The sequence below is a fragment of the Rhea pennata genome, chromosome 19 (genome assembly GCF_028389875.1).
Source record: "Rhea pennata isolate bPtePen1 chromosome 19, bPtePen1.pri, whole genome shotgun sequence".
NCBI lineage: Eukaryota > Metazoa > Chordata > Aves > Rheiformes > Rheidae > Rhea > Rhea pennata.
Genome location: NC_084681.1, coordinates 3,608,301 through 3,627,098, shown reverse-complemented (window position 1 = coordinate 3,627,098; position 18,798 = coordinate 3,608,301). Strand labels below are relative to the sequence as shown.

At 38.0% G+C, this 18,798-nt stretch overlaps 1 protein-coding gene across 1 annotated transcript; it reads left to right on the top strand.

Moving 5' to 3' along the window:
• The first annotated feature begins 10,585 nt into the window (after nt 1-10,585).
• Nucleotides 10,586-18,283, top strand: APOH (apolipoprotein H). The gene is made up of 8 exons (XM_062592099.1): nt 10,586-10,649; nt 11,756-11,932; nt 12,749-12,845; nt 14,821-14,897; nt 15,503-15,691; nt 16,278-16,457; nt 17,172-17,369; nt 18,213-18,283. The coding sequence occupies exons 1-8, from the start codon at nt 10,586-10,588 to the stop codon at nt 18,281-18,283; spliced, it is 1,053 nt and encodes a 350-aa protein (XP_062448083.1).
• Nucleotides 18,284-18,798: the final 515 nt, after the last annotated feature.

Genomic DNA, 18,798 nt, shown 5'->3' with positions numbered 1-18,798 from the left:
AGTCACTTTGCTGCCTATGAAATGGTTTCTCTCTTTACTCATCTGTTGGATCAACCTAAATCATTTTTGGATCAAAATGCAGCCAAAAAAGTATCTCTTTTCCTAAACAAAAAGTGTCCGGACTGTTCTGTCCCTAATTAAGTGCTCTGTGCTGTGTTGGATTAGCTCAAAGACAAAGCCAAGGAGAACTCCATCTCCTTTGGCGATTGCAGCTCACTATTTTATTATTTCCTATTTGTAAGAAAATTTCAGCAAACAGGAATCAGTTCCTGCTCTAAGACCTATAAGGAAGTTCACAGCCTGATTTCTCCTTATATTTCAAAGCAAATTACAACCACTTCCTTTTCTAGAGAGTACAACAAGTAGCTTTTCCCTAACCCCTGTTAAGGAGGATGACTTGATCACTGCAAACCAGTTATCCACAAATTGTTTGCTTCATCTGGTCTCATCTTTCAAAGGAATTTCCGCATTATGAGATATTTCTATTGGCAAGTATTGTGGAATTATTAACCATAATTAGATCAAAATCAGTTATCAGCTTCCCTGACTATCCAGATTTCACAGTCAAATTTCAGAGGCCAGGTTTTCCAAATTTCTTTTTCCACATGTGTTTTTTTGTTTCTGTCTTTACTTGAAATCACTTAGAGAGTTTAGTTTTTAAGTTCGTTTTCACAAGTCTGATGCTATGTCATGTCTAGTAGCTATTAATTCTGAGAAAAGATCCACCACTCCTAAATATTCCAGATCCTATTACAGGATCAGCTAAATTCTGTTTATTGTTCTCATGCAGATGCTTTGGCAACAATGAACCCTAAATGTTTCCAAAAGTCTGGAAATTTGAAATATGGTGTATTTGTTTGCAGGATTGTGTGTATGTGCATCTGTGTGGTGAGGAGGTGGAAATATTCTGTATTTTTCTATATCAATACTGGTATCTCTACCTTTCTGTGTCTTTCCATATGTATGTCTGGGTCTGTACATCTGTATTTGTGTCTCTCTGTATCAACACCGACTCTCTTCTCTGATTCTTTTCTCAAAATTACCCACATTGCAGATTGGATCATTACTGGATACATCACTGGATCACTACACAGACTTTATTATTAAATTATTCAGTGCGACAGATAGCTTGTTTACATATGTTAGTACTAATGTGAACATTTGAATGTATGCAGCAAAACACAGTCAGAAAGAAGACTAAGTACAGAAAATAATCTTAAGAAAGAGGAAACTTCATAGAAAAAATATTTCTGAAAAATTATGGACAAAAACGGTGTATCATAAAAACTGTTCATTTGCCAGGGATGAAATTGCCATTCACTGATACATTCTGATCAGCAAAATCCCACTTCCCTTCGCTACCTGTAAATTATGCCATTATTTCATCTTGTGTTCCCTTCAAAGTGATGCAAAATGTGTATTTTGTACAGGTAGCTTGTAGCTGCCTGTGAATTACCCTCACAGCAACACTCCCTAGAATTGGAAATAAATGGCTACTGATATATAAAACATTTAAAGTAAAATTTATTATCAATTTTTTAAATCAATGTTCTCATCAGAGTACTGAGTGTCAACATACTGTTTTCTTTTTTCATAGCTAAGGTGTATTAGTAGCATACTAGAATATCTCCTAGTAATACAACTGAACATCAGAGCTTGATGCTATTATATAGTGAAATGTGATGGGAATCCTTTGGGATGCATCATGGGTTTTTGTCTCTTTGTAGATTGTATAAACAAACATTTCTGCCTCAGCTGGAATATTTCCTATCATTGTTATTTTGCAGATTTTGTCCTTCCTACCAGCAATCTCTCCAGAAAATTTTGAATTACACTTCCAAAAAATAATTCACATTCTTTTGAGTGCATCAGAACAATTCTCTTGCACAACCAAATTTTCAGTCTTCAACTGTACACACAAGAAAGGCAGAAAGACCCAGACTTTAAAAGAACCGAACAAAGCAGTCACAACAACGTAGAAAAGAACAAACTTCTCTTGTACCAACTAAACAACAGTGCCTCTGTTATTTATTTAGACAAACATGGCAGACAGATTTAAAAGAAATCAAGTAGTTGGTTCTGCTTTGGACAATCGACCCCTAGATTGCCCACGAGAATCAAAGGACAACACTGGAGCAGGAAACCCCTGGGTTCAGGGGAGACGGGGCCTTTCAAAGGGACAGACGTCGGATGTGCTAAACAGACACAATTGGCTCAGAAAATTCCTTGCACTGAAAATGTTCAGAGACTGACAAATTATTAGGAGGAAGTATCATACATGCTTGCCCTGCTCCCGCTTTGCTTAGGCATGCGTCTGTGGTCGCTGTTAGAGAAAACATACCGGATTAGATTGACCCTACCTGAACCAGTGCCACAACTGTACCGCCACCACATTTCACTGCTAAAAAGCTGATGAAAAATTATCCTGGAAAACCTGTATTTTTTTCCAGTAATTTTGGAGCAAAATTGTAAACTTCACAAGTAGGGTTTAAATTCTTTGTTAAAAAGAACATTGGCTGGTTTGCCAATGCAATCCTTTGAAGATTAAAATATCAAAAACAGGTTAGGAAAGCTGAGTCACTACACTGTCGTGAAGCCTTTCCCGATAGACTGTTGTAACTCCAGTGTGCTTTTCTGGCACTACACTGGGACAGAGAGTAAATTATTTTATATCACTTAATTGCTGGAAAATTTCTGCCTCGGAATATCATGAATTGTATGAATGCCTAGCATCAGATGAGCTCATGATACACCAGAACAATATTTACAGTTTATTTATATATGACTTCTGGGCCATGTTATCTAATCCTGTTGACATCAACATCAAGGAGCAATTTCCTACCATATTCCATGTGAAATGTGCAGTATATCTTATTTACCATATTCACACAGATCTTCTACTGAAAGGGGTGATACTTTTGCAAGAATAAGCTGAGCAGAATTTTCTCATGAGAAAATAAGGTGTAAACAGATATTATATAAACTGTAGTTAAAATTATTATTTTTGTCAGCTGAATATTGTTTATCACAGATACAAGATACAAGAAATCGTAACTTGTATGTGGCCTACTGTCTATTCTACAGAATAAATGCATGAGAGGAAAACAAAATCATATCAGCTGGAGTATACTGGATACACTCTTCGTTTTCTGTGCCACCGTTATATTATTGTGTGCTGATACAGAGAAAGCAGGATACTGTTTCCAGTGGTATGATTCCTAATTTTACCATGTTTCTTTGTACTTTACACAAATGCTTATACTTAAGGAAACACTAATAATTGAAATGACAAGAGTCTGGCTTGACAAACACAACTTTAAAATATTTGTTTGATTTAGAAGAACTGAAAAGAGAAAACACTGGCGCACAAAACACAGGCTGGCATTAATTTCAAAAAGTTCTTTTAGAAAGCTAAGTGACAGTTAATTAAAAAGTAAAGTGTGGAAGGACCTCTCTGCCTCGATGGCCTAATGCTAGAAAGGATTCTGTTTGTTAGTATTTATCATTCATTCAGTTTCCTCACCAGAATTTTCATTTCCCCCCAAAAACAGAAACTGTCCTTTAAAGACAGTAGAGACTATTTTTGGTCTTTTAATCCAGTATTGTGGATTAAAGATTGAAAAGATTAGCAGACTAATACATATCATAACATGGGAACATCTCTTTAGGTTGCATTAAGTATGTCGCATGCTACCATTCAGTTTCAAGAGGTATGGTGACCTTAATAGCCCCAAATTGCTATTTGTAAGAAAATAAAACACTATAGATGCTCTTTCAATATGAATTATATTTTAAAATAGTCATGTTCCAGAAACATCATTTTAAAATCAGACATCTTACCCACAATGCTGCTAAGAAAAAAAATAGGGCATCCCATATCCAAGTGGCAGGATTTTGTTCCAGATGTATTATATCCTGTTTGTGAGATAAGAGCTAGCCAGCTAGCTTTCTTTAAAAGAGCTTTGGAAAGGTGGTAAAGCCAAGTTGTACGGTGGAGTAATATTACTCAACCTGAATATATTCTGATGCCCATGGAAAATACAATGACCTTCTTTTTAATAATCACATATCTAGCTGACATTAGGTAGAAAAATGCTATTGTTTCTAGAAATGCAAAGGAAAATGAAATAAAGGCAGTAGCAAACATAGATGTGCCTGCTTTCTGAGTATTTTCTTCTTGCATCATAAATGTGATATGCTTCCTAGAGTGTTCATGACCTATTCTTTCCAAAACATCTGGACATCTCTTTTCAAAATCTAAATTTACAAGAATGTTACTGATACCAGTCCTGACAATTTTAGAACTACTGCATTTTTTTTCCATTCTGTTGTCAAAAAGCTGACAGCATCTTAGTATCTCACAGAATCATAGAATCAGTAAGGTTGGAAGGGACCTCTGGAGATCATCCAGTCCAACCTCCCTGAGTTTACTAAAAGCCTAAAGTTTACTTTAAATAGAGTGGGCACTTTTGAAAGCATGGCCTTCATTTAGTTGCTAAATAGAATTTAAGCCCTTCTGAAAATCTGATTCCAGTTATTGATACCGACCACTTCAAAATCTGCTTCCTCTTAGAAAGGCTTTGTCCTGGATTTATTGCTGGAGATTAGAGGCTGTCACAAAGTGAAATTAGTTTACTGATATCTTCATACTCTCTAATGGTCCACACTATAAAAGTTCCATACTTCTTGGTACAATATGAGTCTGTTAACAGGATCCAGACACAGAATAACGTGATGCCAAGGGCATCAGAAATAGGCCGCACTGACAGAGGTATATGGGGAAGCTTGAAGAGTAGCATGATTTTCTAACAAAATGTCTAGCTCAAGACAAATACTATCACATTAGTCCTAAGCTTACCCACTTAGTTTAAACATTCAAGTATGCTTTTAAAAATCACTTCATTGACCTTCCATCTGGATCCAACATTCTGTGAAGTTTTCAGTCCTGAGACTTTATTTTCAACCTTTGCAGTCTTGTCAGTCAAAACTAAAGTAAGGATTTTCAGCTTTTGGAGTAAATTTGGTCCATATATATGAGGAAACATATATAAGGAAAATTATCAACTCTTTGTGTTGCTTAATAAAGATTTGGGACAAATCCCTGATCTTATAATTTTGTTAATTACATATAAATTGATTTAAATTGAGTATAAAAACAGTGATGAAATCCCATTAAAAAGCCCCAAATGAAACCAATGAAAATACTTTGGCTGACTTGCCAAGGTTTTGGTTTAGGCCATAAGGGAGATCAGTATCCACTTTTTGATTACACTGTACAGAGCACAGGAGCTAAAATACAAAGGAGGTAGATTTATTCATCTGGAACACTCTGGACTTATGCCCAGAAAGAATTTAACAGATAATATCCATGGGTTAATAGAGATCATAGGATCTATCTAGATTGAAGCTGTCGATACATTAGGTGATACCAGTGGAAGTTCTGACACAGCCAAAAACCACTGATTCTAGGCTGCTTTTCAGTGAAGTTTTTAATATGGATGAATATATCAAACAGCTTCTTGATTATTGATCCTCTTATCCATCATCTGGGAAAACTAAAGAATAGCAGTAAATAAATCTTGTGTCAGCTGGGCTTTCTGATAGTATTATGGCGATGTGCCAAATAAGGCTAAAACAATTTAAAAGTGCTCTTGCTTAGGAGAGCTCCTTTTCCACGAGGGATAGAGTCATTCTAGGACAAAACCTAGCAAGGATTGCTCCGCTGGGTTGCAAAGTCGTAAAATGCTAATGACATTTTTGTTGTACTGAAGATGTAAAGTGCATTCCTACAGCACTGTTTTTCCCTTGGAGAACTTGTATCAGATGCTGACCAAGTCTGAACTCTCTCTAGCTTGTAAACAAGAAGACAACCTGAGGCAATACACATATATTTGTATGTAAATATATACAGAGCCAGATGCTGCTGTGATTGAAATCAGTGGTATTTATCCTGCTAGCTTAATAGAAAGCAGGAAAATAATGATGACGGGAACCTTGAAAACTTTGTCACAAGCTTGATGGGAGAAAAGAGACTGTTTGGTTTGGGCTTGGAGAGCACAGTATCTTTTCTGGACTCTTATTCTCAGTTACGGTGGTTGATTGGCTCCTTCCCTGAACGAAACCTGTGCATGCACACCTGCACCGAGGGAGATGCAATCCTCCGAGAAGGCAATGAAGGTGGGAAGATCCGTGGCATCATACTACGCTTTTATTAAGCTGTTTCATCTCAGAAAGAAATGTCCCTTGCAGATCTGTTCACTGCAGATTAAAGCCTCATAGAGAATAATTTGTCCCCAAGGCTTCATAAGCATTCCTGATGAAGAAATATAAAACAGGACTTTTACACAGAATTTTGATGAGTATGTATCAGAGGAACAGACTGTTTTACAATATTTGGGTCACAGTACAACTGTGAGTGAGAGATTCTCTGGATTTTCAGTGCAGGAAGTGAGAACGCGGAGAGGAGGAAGTGGCTTTAAAATGCTCTCTGGTTTTGTATCTTATGAGTTTAATGTCTGTGAAAACTGAAAAACTTTCATGCCCCTATGACAGAATATAGGCCTGATATCACCTGGCAAATTTGTCAATGCCAGTCTTTTAACACCTCGGGTTAATACAAGATGGATATTCTAACACAGCACTTTCAGTAAACTGGGAAAATCTTTAAGTGATTTAAGGCCTAGGAGTAAAATTACAATTTACACCATCGTAATTCTAAAATTGTTTCACTAACTTCAGTAGAACCGTTCTGCAACATCAGTGATAACTAGAAGTAGTTTGCCCCTAAAATATGCTGCTAAGTGAAGATAATATATTTAAGAATTATATAGATACGGTTTACTTTGTGTCTCATTGAGACCTGAAGGTCAGTATCAATTGCTGTGTGTTTACTTTCAACACCTCTGAAGATACGAAATATAAACTTTCATTGGAAAATAATTCCATCAGATGGATTTTGACTTCTGTCTGGCTAAGTATACTGCTGATAATGAACGTATAAATCTAAATGATCTATGCAGCTCTGTATTAAATATTAAATGCAACTAATATTTAGGAAGTGGGAACAGTCTCAGCTTGTACAGAACTGAATGCAATTATTTTTCTTTAAGATTGAAAATGACTCAGTTTACCTTCTCACTTTTTACTATCTCTTCAGCACAGTGAAGCACTCACTTAAGTATCGGATGTATTCAGTGGAGGTGATAAAAATGTTTTTGCCGTGTGTAAATGAACTCTTAACAAATATTAATTGAACTATCTTGGCAATGATTGGACCCATAACTTAACAATTGCTCCCACAGAGGAACACAGATATCTCCGTCAGTCATCTGACCATCATCTCCTCATCTGCTGGAGAAATGGATGCGGGTACACATGAAAAGCTAGTGACTGCCATGCGAAGCAAAGGGGATAGAGTGGAAGAAGCTTGATTCAGAATGTTATTCTTGCAGGAAAATGATGAGATTGTGGTCTGAGCTCAGTCCCTCACCCAGCTTTCATGCCAGAGAGAGTGCCTCTGCAGGGGATGCTGGCACATAAGCAATGTATTTATGCCTCTCTTTATACATTTCGCCTCAGTATCCCTGATCAGTACATTTCTGTTGATGCGAACAGCATCTGCATTTTGAACTGAATGTGCTGTGTTGTGCATTTCCTGCTTGAATAACAGCCATAAAGGCTTGAGAATGGTGGAGCTCCTGGGAGTAACAGACCCAACACTCATCATCCAGAAGGACAGGCTGCCAGAAAGTCTGTGGCAGGATCAGAGGCGTGGCATACCCTACAGTATCATTAAAACTACGGCATCAGCAGAAGCAGAGAGGCAGACTGACAGAAGGATGTAAGGTCAAGCTCATTAGCTGGTACAACTGGCACCTTGCAATGACCTGAGCTCCAGTCTCTTGTCTAATTCTTGCAGACTTTCTGCGTAACTTCTCTAAGAGAAGTTGCTGTCCCAGCAGCTTCAAAAATCCGTGACCAGATTCTTACATCTTGCCTTATGATTATTACATCAATCCTTTTCCTCTTGCCTTGGCAGCACAAGCGCCTCCCTGGTATCAATGAAGAATACTGCTGCAGAGACCGTTTTTCATCGTCATTTTTCTTTTAGTGTCCCTCTATTATTTTTTTCTTCTCTGTCACATGATATTTTTTTGTCTTCATTTTTAAAGCCTTTGCTAGCTTACCTTCTCTCCATCTCTTATTCCTTACTGAACCTGCTTTGATTAGCCAGTAATGCCAGTCTCCATCTTTTAATTGCTACCTTTTCCAATATGTGCTTTTGATTTCTGCTATGCTGCCCTTCACATTTTGGTCTGGGCAACATAGCTGAGCTGACATCCCTCCTGCTTGTTCTCCTTAAAGGTTATGCTAGCACAGCTGCTGTGATGCCAATGCTTTCACAGAAGATGCTAGCCAAAATTGTCTCAACATGTGCTTTCACTCCTGTCTCTGATTATAGCTAGCATTTCTCCCTTAGAGCATGATACTACCTGTGGCAGAGACCTTCAGTCTGCGCTGTATTTATATGGTCACTAGCCAGCTGAAGTTCTGCTTCATGACAGGGTTTCTAGGAGCTATAATAATAAATAAATAACACACAAAGTTATTCATGTGCTTAAGGAGTGGGCTGCATTTGATGGGAAATTAGATGACATATATAATTGCATACTATCACCAAATGCAAAAAGAATTAGATTGGTTTGCTGATGCTCTGCCAAGATGAACCCATACAATAATAATCACATCCTCTCCAGTTACTGGAAAAGATAGTTATTTGCAACACACTTTCTTATTGCTGAAAAATAGTTTTCAATAGGAATCACAATATTGGCCGTTATTATGCAGTCATGTAAAACACATACTTAAACATTTTTCTTTCTGTTTCATACGCAGTTACTCAGTTTTACTTCCAAATTAAAAAATAGTAAAGTTATCACACACAACAGACATTCAAAAACTATGGAAGAAACATTAATGTGCCCATTATTCAACGTAGATTTTCCACTGTATCTTTTTTTCTTAAAGTAGTACAGAAAACCTTTCAGTTTAAGTATACATCTGTATTGTACATGGTAGAGTACATTGTGCCATCTGGTGATCGCAGTGAGAAATGCTCATATGGTCAATGTTGAAGTAGATGAAATTGCACCTATCTACTTCTGTGCTATTTTAAACACAGACAGAATGTAATCAAAATAGCTGGCAAATCTAAGGAAGATTTTAATCCAGAGGCAAGAAGTTTCATTACAGCACTGTGTTGCACTGCGAAGGGAAAAGACATTTATGAAATTTTTTAAAGAAAGAAGGGGAAGAAGCAGGCTGTGACAAAAGGAAATATAAATGGATGTAAATGCAGAAAATAAACCATCAAATTTTGCTGCTGATTTAGCAATTGTACTTTGCCCTTTGGCATTGTGTATTTGGTAAATATTTTGAGGAAGACATTCACAGCACTTTCTTTCCGAGAACTAGCACGTTCCTAATTGTTTCATGTTGTGACTAAAATTTGTGTTTTAAAAATAAACAGAGAAACTTTATAGACCATAAATAAATAAATAAATAAAAAGATCATAGCAGTAAGACTTTGACATAACCTAGCTTCTCATCTGAGCTTCAAATGTCCCTCACTCCCCCTCACAGGCTGTGAGTCAGCAGGGAAGGAGGATACTTAGATTAGAAACACCAAACTGTGGAACAATGATTACACAAATGTTATTTTGGTTGCACTCGAGATGTTCCTGCAGTTAAAATCTGCTAAATTAGGAGAACTGCTGCGATCAGAAGCTTTGCTGATGTATATTTGTGTAGCTTTGGCTTGATGACCTCGAATCCCAGAGTCAAAACAAGCGCTTTTACCACCTGAAAAAGTGATTTGAGTTTGAACCCTTATCAAAAATAAGTACAATTAAGAATCATTTTTTCATTTTTCCTACAGCACTGGTATTACGAGACCTGTCTCTAATGCTTCCAGGTATCTTTTATTAGAGAGATGCTTACTGACGATCCAAGTCAGACAAAGTAGGCCCATGAAGCCTAAAGCTTCAGGCTACATCATCATCTAGTGTAAACTGGAGTGACATTGGTATTATCACTGGAGGAATATGACAGTACCAATGTCATTCTATCACTAATTATTTTGCCTCAAAAAATTCTGTAATAACTCTTGGGACTGTTTGATACCTGGAAATCTCCAAGCTCAAGTGATAAACAAAAGCTTCTCAGTGATAGCTCCATCATGATCCACTATCTTTTTACAAACATCCGCATCCTCTAAAAAAAGCGGAGAAAATGTTTTTTTTAAAAAACAACAGTCCCAACAGGAGATGCTCTGCAGAAACAACCAGAGAGGAGACATTTTCAGCAAAGATTGCTCTTTGAATTCCTGCTTTATGTACGAATCTAACATGTGATGATTATTTCATCCTTAATTAGAAGCTACACAAGGAACCTTTTATCTTCTGTTTACTGGGATCGGAATAAATACAAAGAGTTAATATGTAACTATCCTTTTGTGGATGCCTTTATTTTTAAGAGAGGAACCAGTGAACTGGGGGTCATTTGGGAAGCGTGCGGACTGGCAGCAATGTATTCCCCGGCGTTGTCTGTGTGCCTGCTTGCTCTGGCCCACTGTGCTCTTGCAGCAAAAGGTAAGCATCTTTGACTTTCTAACAGCAAATAGTATCCTGACGCGTGAACGAGGGGATCTGGGGACTGCCACGGTGTTTTGAAGCCTTTAGGTGACTCTGGTCAAACATTTTGCGTTTTCTCTGAAGCCTATTTCCTTGCTTTTTCCCTTCCATTCCTTCCTGTCTCTTCCTACAGTGAGGTGAATCATTCAGATGGAAGAAAAGAGAAGAAATACTGCTGGCTGTAGGCCAGGGGCACCTTCGGTGTGCCGGGCGTTACCCTCACTCTCACACCCTCTGCCCCAGCCTCCCTCTTCCACCTCCCTTTTGCCCTGGGCAGCAGGGGCTGCCTAGCCCAGCTCCTGCTCACCTCCCTCCTCCTCTTCCCACACGCCCAGGGCTCTCTGCAGCCCTTCGCGTACTTTCTCCCTCCGGGCTGTATGGTTTCCCCTTCAGTCCTAGAGCGTGGGCTTTGCATTCGCACCCCTCTCCCCAGGAGCGCCGTGGGGACGCCTGCTCTGCTCTTCCGCCGTTGCAGGCGGGCAGTCTGCTCCCTCCCCTCCTCCCGCTCCCTTTTCTCACTCTCTCCGTGACGAGTTATTCACGCTGTCAACATTTTAGAGGTGTTTTGGAACCAGAACTGTCTAACTCCGCAGAGCGTTTGTTCAACTCAACAGGAAACCTGGGGTGAAGGAGAAAGGATAAGCTTGGGGTGAAAAAAAAAAAAAAAGATATTTTATGAAATAAGAAAAACGAAAATCTCATTTCAGACTAACACTCCAAATTACTAATTTGGATTGAAATGAAATGCGTTAGTATGTTTTTGAGTCCACTATACCGTCTGTTTCCTAAAATCATTTGCCATAATTGACTCACGTTGAAGAATACCTTTGTAAATCCTTTTTATAGCAAATGTACCTTTCAGCTAAAAAAAAAAAAAAAAAAAAATCTAACCGGGGCCATTAATGGAGCTGCCAGGAAGGAGAAGAAGAAAACATTTTTGGCTGACTAAAGCTTATTGTAGCCCTCAGTTTGTTGGAGTCATGTTGGTGCTTCTCCTTCAGAAAGGGCATCAACAGCAACAGCTTTCTGCCCAATTTTCTTGTGAAGTGTCTCCTTTCTTCCAGTCTGTCCGAGGCCACCAGAAGTGCTGTTTGCGACCGTTGATGTCAACAAGAGCGTGTACGAGGTGGGGGAGGAAATTGAGTACACCTGCAGGCCTGGCTTTGTCCCCAACAGCGGCCAGAGGAGGTACACCTGCCTCCCGACGGGCAGGTGGCCTCTCAACACCCTGCTGTGCCTACGTAAGTAAAATCCTGCTCCATCCTTGCTGATGTACCGTGCGTGGGTCTGGAAAAGTCCATGCGATAAATCCGTTATTAAACTGATACACTTCTGCTGAGTGCTTTTTTTCCTTGTGTTTATGCGTTTTCTGTCTAAAAGCAAATGCTGAAGCCATTTTGCTCCCTGAGTGGCTGCTGCCCCCCAACGAGGGGTTGCACACTTTGCTGCGGTTCGGGTGCTTTACTTTTCTTTTTGTTGTTATTACTCCTCTGACTCAAAACAAGTAAAAAAGATTAGCGTTCTCTATTTATTAAAGGATGCATCCAATTAAAATACTGCAGTTGACTGTAACTTAATCAGTTTTGGTCTGAAAACAAAAAATTCTCAGAAGCTGGGTGCAGGCAAGCAGAGGGGCGAGTAGCAGGGGAAGGATCGCTCTGTTCACGTCCCACGTCTTCCTTAAGCCTCTGCTCCCGGCTAGTGGCGGAGGCTGGACCCCGACTCCGACTCGGCCCAGCAGCGCTTGCGTTCGCCTGCCGTCTACCAGCTGACAACAGCGGCCTTTATTGTAACAGGCGTTTTTTTTACCGCCTCATTGCATAGAAGTTCTTCTTCTTGGACAATCAGTTGTCAAAAATGATTTAATTACCAAAAGTTTGAAGCTATCTTTAATATATTTTGATATAAATATAAAACAGGTAGACTTATGAAATCTAGGATAGAGGAGTGGAGAACCTTGAAAGGATACCAGGACCCCCTTATGACAAACCTATTTCCATTAGCCTAGCTTCACGCCTCATGAAATAATATTATCCTTTGTTATCTTTAATTGACAGCAAAAAGATGTCCCAGTCCTGGGCCCTTGCCGCATGGAAAAATTGATTTTATGGACTTGCACTATCAGAGTTCTATAAGTTTTTCATGTGAACCAGGGTAAGCTCTCCCTTCCTCATGCTGTTAAATAAATAACCTAAATCATATTATTACATTCTAGGATCACCAGCTGAAGTATTGCAAGCCAGGGAACACAGGAACCAGCATACTAAAATCCATCTCCACTTTACATATTAAAAAATGACGTATTTTGTGATCCTCTTCTACCCTGTGCAGTCTTCACTAAAACTTCCTGGGGTTTTGCAAAGCAATGTCTTACAGACATCCATCAAAATAGCACAGATTTTGTGCAAAGATTTACTGTGGACCACTTTCGTCTGCTTTTTAAATCCTCTTACTACATCATGAGATGAAATCCTCCAGCAGAGAGAGGATAATCTCCATCTAAGTCATGCTGCTAGGCCCTTGAGGCTGAATTTTTTGCTTCTATGTCTTTCCAAGCTCAGTAAATGAAAACGTGAGGTTAATCCCAATTTGGTCCCTGGAGCGAATACACTTTTACTCAGGGCTGCTTGCTAGTTTTAGAAATGAGGATGCATTTAAAGAAACATAGTTATGGTAAATGTAGGGAGATATTTGACAGTCCCCTATGTAGTGGGACAGAAGGTAGTATTTTGGTAAGCTATTTTCAGTTTTGGAATGCTATATAGTAGCCATTAATACTAGAAAAGATCTGTAAAAGAAAATTATGTAGTTGAAAAAATATAGCTATTAAAAGCTAACCATACAAATATTTTGACAAAATGTGCTTAACCGCAACACTGACATGCAAATAGGTAACCATAATTCAAGTAACCTGTTTTTGAATGCCGTGGTCTCATATATAAACACAACATTGTATTAACTGTATTAACACAGTTGTATTAACTATGTTAGAAGGGCCTGGTGAAAGTATGGCTTATAATAATCAGTATACAACCCATGCTGCATGGTTACATTATAAGTATGCCATCACTGCACTTAATAGATATAATATTTTTATTCTTTACATATCTTCACATGTTGTAGGTAACATTTTCAAAACTTACGTTAAAGAAGGATCCTATCTTGAACAGCATAATGGTTCAGGATATTGAAAAAGAAGAGGACTAGTCAGCATCAGAGACAGAAATAGTTCTTCCGTGGTGAATTAGACTGTATCTATGAGAAAAAAAAAGGAAGTTTTGAACAGAGGTTTGTAGGAGGACAGCAAAACTATTCCTGCAAGAGGTGTAACAGCATGAGAATGTCATGGCATTGGGACAGAGAGAAACAGAAGACCACAGAGAAGACAGGATTTTGTAGAATTTAGCTGTAAAGGAGAGGGGAGGAGAGGGAATGAGAATCTGCATTTCTGTAAATACAGACAAGAACTTGTATATACATATATACCCACACCCACCGTGACAATCTGACAATATAAAGGCATGTAATTTTTTAGATGACAAATATAAAGCTATCTGGACTAGTGTCAGAGAGCAGATGATTCATTCCTTCACTTGCTATTCTGCTAGGATGTTTAATCAGCAAACAGTATTTACCTGGAAGGTAAATCAGCCTCAGTTGCTCCCTTCCCCTGAGAAACAGGAGCAAGATAAATAAATAAATTCAATTGTGACATCTAATGTAGGAATGAGACTTCACTTGATTTAATTTTACTAATGACGATTTACTGGTTTCCATCTGTGTGATATTGAAATGACAGATACAGGATGAACATTTCATTAAAACTCAGTGTAAGTACTACTAATAATAAAAATAGAGAGAAGTATTTAGAGGGAGTACATACGGATATTAAACTGGGCAATCTGCCACTAAAATAAAATAATTCACCTCAGTAACTTTAGTTCTTGAGAGTGCTGAGATTTTACAAATAGATCGATCCTAATTGCCATAAACAACCAGGAACTCCTCCCAAGAAACCCGTTAAGTCTGCTTATAAGAAATAATAATCTTTCATGCAGAAAACATCTTGATTTTTCTCCATGTAAAGGTTCATTAAGCTTTCTGATAACCAGGTCTTTTTTGTTTTCAGCTACAATCTTGTTGGGACAAGAACGAGCCAATGCATGGCGGATGGAAAGTGGAGTGGAAGTCTGCCACAGTGTCAACGTATGTGTCTAAATACCAAAGAACCACAGTAGCTGTATTCTTATTACATAAAGACTCCTTTACATTGCTCAGAAATACATTTATTCAAGGGCCTCCTACAGTGCAGTGCAGAAAAGGTTAGGCAAAATGAAGAAACAGCTTATATGTTCAGTTTTAGATATGTGGATTGTTCCTAGAGAAACACAGTTTAATGGCCTGTGCAACAGGCCAGGATTAGGGATGCTGTTTACAGCTCAAGGTAAGATGCTTACCCACCCAACTTCATTCTCCCTGTATGTGAAAACAGAATACTGACATGTCTTAGCAATTTCTACATATGTTTTTGCTATAATCTGCCCTGCATAAACTCTTTACTGAAAAAGCAGTATGCTGCCTTTGTATATTGACTGGAAAATATTGCAAAAATCATGAATTACATGCTCTAAGGCCTCTGAGACTTTTAAACAGATTTTTTTTTTTTTTTTTTATTTTGGTAGCTGCACTTACGTAAAGTGCTGTGTGGGTTAATCTGGGTATAAGCATGTTCCTCTGTGTGATATTCCACCATGGAAGAGTAACAATTCAGTCTTTAAGATGTGATTTTTAGGAACACTGTGCTTTTCTAGCTGTGACTTGTGCACCTCCCCCACTTTCTGAATTTGGAGTCCTTTCATACCGCCGTCTAAAACCTGGAAATGTTTCTGCTTTCCTGGACACAATCACTTTTGAGTGTGTACCCCCTCTTGCACTTATTGGAAATGAAACAGCTACCTGCCAGGCCAATGGAAACTGGAGTGGCATTCCAGAGTGCAGGTGTAAGTAACTTATTTCATCAACACTTAAACATTCCCTAGAATTGTATATATGAAATCATATGAATGATATTACTAAAGAAAATTGACACAAATAACAAATTATTGTTGCAAATGTACAGTAGAATTATTCTGAACGTCAGAATCATGAATGAAAGGTGATTGCTAACGTCTGCATGATTGCACGCAACATGCAGTTGACAAAATATTTGCTGCAGGGATAAAGGTTACACAAACAAGACCAGTTAAACTTAATTCACAGTGTGAAATCAGAACCTGACCTCTACAGCACACTGAACATTTTATTCTACTAACTGGTATGATCAGCCTAAGAATTAGAGATTCTCACCCTAAATTCAGAGAACTTCACTAGCTTCAGTGAAACTAAGCCACATTTAAGTAATTTTTGTGCATAACCACAGATTGCAATTCAAAACAAGTAATATTTATTTGTGCTGTTTTTTTAAACATTGCTTCCTCTATGCAAGAGGCTGCAATGAACAAGAATGGAAATTTTATGTGTTTTTCGAAGTATATAATGTGTCTTTTAAAACTGCAAAATTGATGAAGCTTTGTTTTTGTACCACAGCTGTTGTCTGTCCCACTCCAACAGGAATAGAAAATGGATTCATAAATTTTGCTGTTCGTAGAATATATCATTATAATGAAAGTGTCAGCTATGGCTGCCAACCAAGCTACGTGCTAGATGGACCTAAGGAATCCCGATGTGAAAAGACAGGAAACTGGTCCATTAAGCCAACTTGTAAAGGTATACACATACAATTTGCTAGAAGTCATGTATCAAATTGACTTTTCCTGAAACATGGACTTTCTGATTGTTGATAAGTGTGAAAAGTGTTGATTACACTTTTGTGGAAGAGTCGACAATCTCAAAAGAAAACGGAAAAATTAAACATCCCAATCCCAAGGCTCTGATTATCTAAACAGACTCTCAACACCGAACATTGTATATATGATACAGCTAAATTTTTTGCAGTAATCAGCCACCTAATTTTATTATGTCTGAATATTCCCTCTCTTATCATTAATTTAATTATTTAATTTAATATAATTATAAATTTTACTGAGGTTGAATCTTCACCAGAAACTTTTGATACTATACCAACTTTACTTAGGGGTGTGAATTTCTTCAATATTTTCATATTAGCAAGAGTACTAGGCACAAACACTGATAAACCACTGAAAAAATGGTTTGGCCTGTATAGCTTATTTTGTCTGAGAAGCAGATATAATTTGTATCAACACATGTGATGTCCATTGCTTTGATAATATAGCTAAGTTCACAGTTTGCTTAAGTGCTATTAGATAGCTGAGACTCTGTGTACCGAAAGTCCATTTACTGAATATGTGTGGGATGGATCATTTTTCAAATGTCCCTTGTGAATATTTCTGATAGGATGTAGTTTTCAAAATGGAGCTCTAAATATCCACTAGTGTTGCTTATAACTGGATTGCTTTCCAGGACCATGTAAGATACCAGCTAAGAAAGCTGTCGTATTATACAATGGCGAGAAGAAAAGAATTCAGAATGATCTTAAGGAAGGAATACAGCATGGTGAAACTATTTCCTTCTACTGCAAGAATAAAGAAAAATCCTGTGCCTACACTGTTGCTGTTCAGTGTGTAGATGGCAATCTTACTCTCCCTTCATGTTTCAAAGGTATGAACTAGATTACTTTCAAAAGAGCTTTCTGTCGAGTGTGTGGGCCAGTGCCATAAATCAACTTCAAGACATATTTGGCTGGCTAATGAATCTATCTTGCACTAAAGTTGTTGGGTTTTTAAGAGGAAATCACCTGCGATATAATATGTCAGAGCCCTGCTCTAATCCCTGTTCTGTTCTTAGGCAGTGTTATTTAGAGGTGATATAGCCCAAATAAGAGCCCCTATGCAAAGTGTTCCAGGATTTTGTGAATCCTTGGATCAGCTTCTTCCAGGAGGGAAAAAAGAAGGTTGCAGCCTTGAGAAGGAGACATACTGCATTTACAGTGCAGTGACATATTCCCAAGTTATGCTGACTAGTAACAAACTCGTTCTGACTTTGGACTAACAGCATCAAAAAGCAACAGATGGTTTTAGTGACGGATGGTTGCTGAAGGCACTGGTCTGAAGGCACACGCTTTTAAACAGAAATACCTTAACCAAGTATTTCTATTTAAAAAACAGAATACTTACAGATGTTTGTTTGCAAGAGGAAATGCTTTGCAGTTGTCTTATTATGTTTTGTTGCATAGAATTTTCCTCTGAATTTTACTTTCATTTGTATATGAAGGAAAAAAACACAGACTATCCATAGTGAAAGCATCCTGTTTCATATTTTGCTTGGCATCTGATGGATGTGGCTTTCATTAAAATGGAAACTAAAATAGTATATTTCTTCTGGCTTTTTTGCAATGGTGTGAAAATTCACTTGTTCCATAGCATGGTGCTTGTGATGTATTGTCTTCAGCTGTCATACATGTTAAAATTTTAACTCAATTTCTTAACTTCTTGTATTCAACAGAACGTGGATTCTTTTCGTCTCTTGTGAAGAAGGACCCATCAGACATGACACCATGTGAAGATGAAACATGAATTAAAAAAGTAATACAGTATTAAATGTTCGCCTTACTGAGACAAAACATTACATATGAAAAAGGACTACTTTGGTCCTGTGACTGTAAATTTCCATGCAAATTCAGGAATCTCTGAGGACACAGTCTCAGCTGATTTCCCTACCACCACTCTTACCAGTCTCTTTCACAAGCTACAACAAATCACTTCAGCTACTAACTTTCCTCTCATTCTTTTTTTCCTGCCTTCTCTAGAACACCTACAAACCTACTTCTTTCCATATTTCCCAGATTTATGTAACTGTAAATGATCGTCTCAATAGCAACCCCTTTACAATAAAGAATTTTTCAGCCAAGAGTAGTGTGTTCTTATTTTATATCACCTAGTCATCAGTCAAATCCTTTAGCTCTTTACTGATTTATATAGTGAAGACTTCACCATTAATAATTAGCTTGGTTCTCATTCCATTACCTCTCCTCTGTAATTAGAGAGTGGGCCTTTAATTATAGACAGACATGGGACCATCAAATTACGAT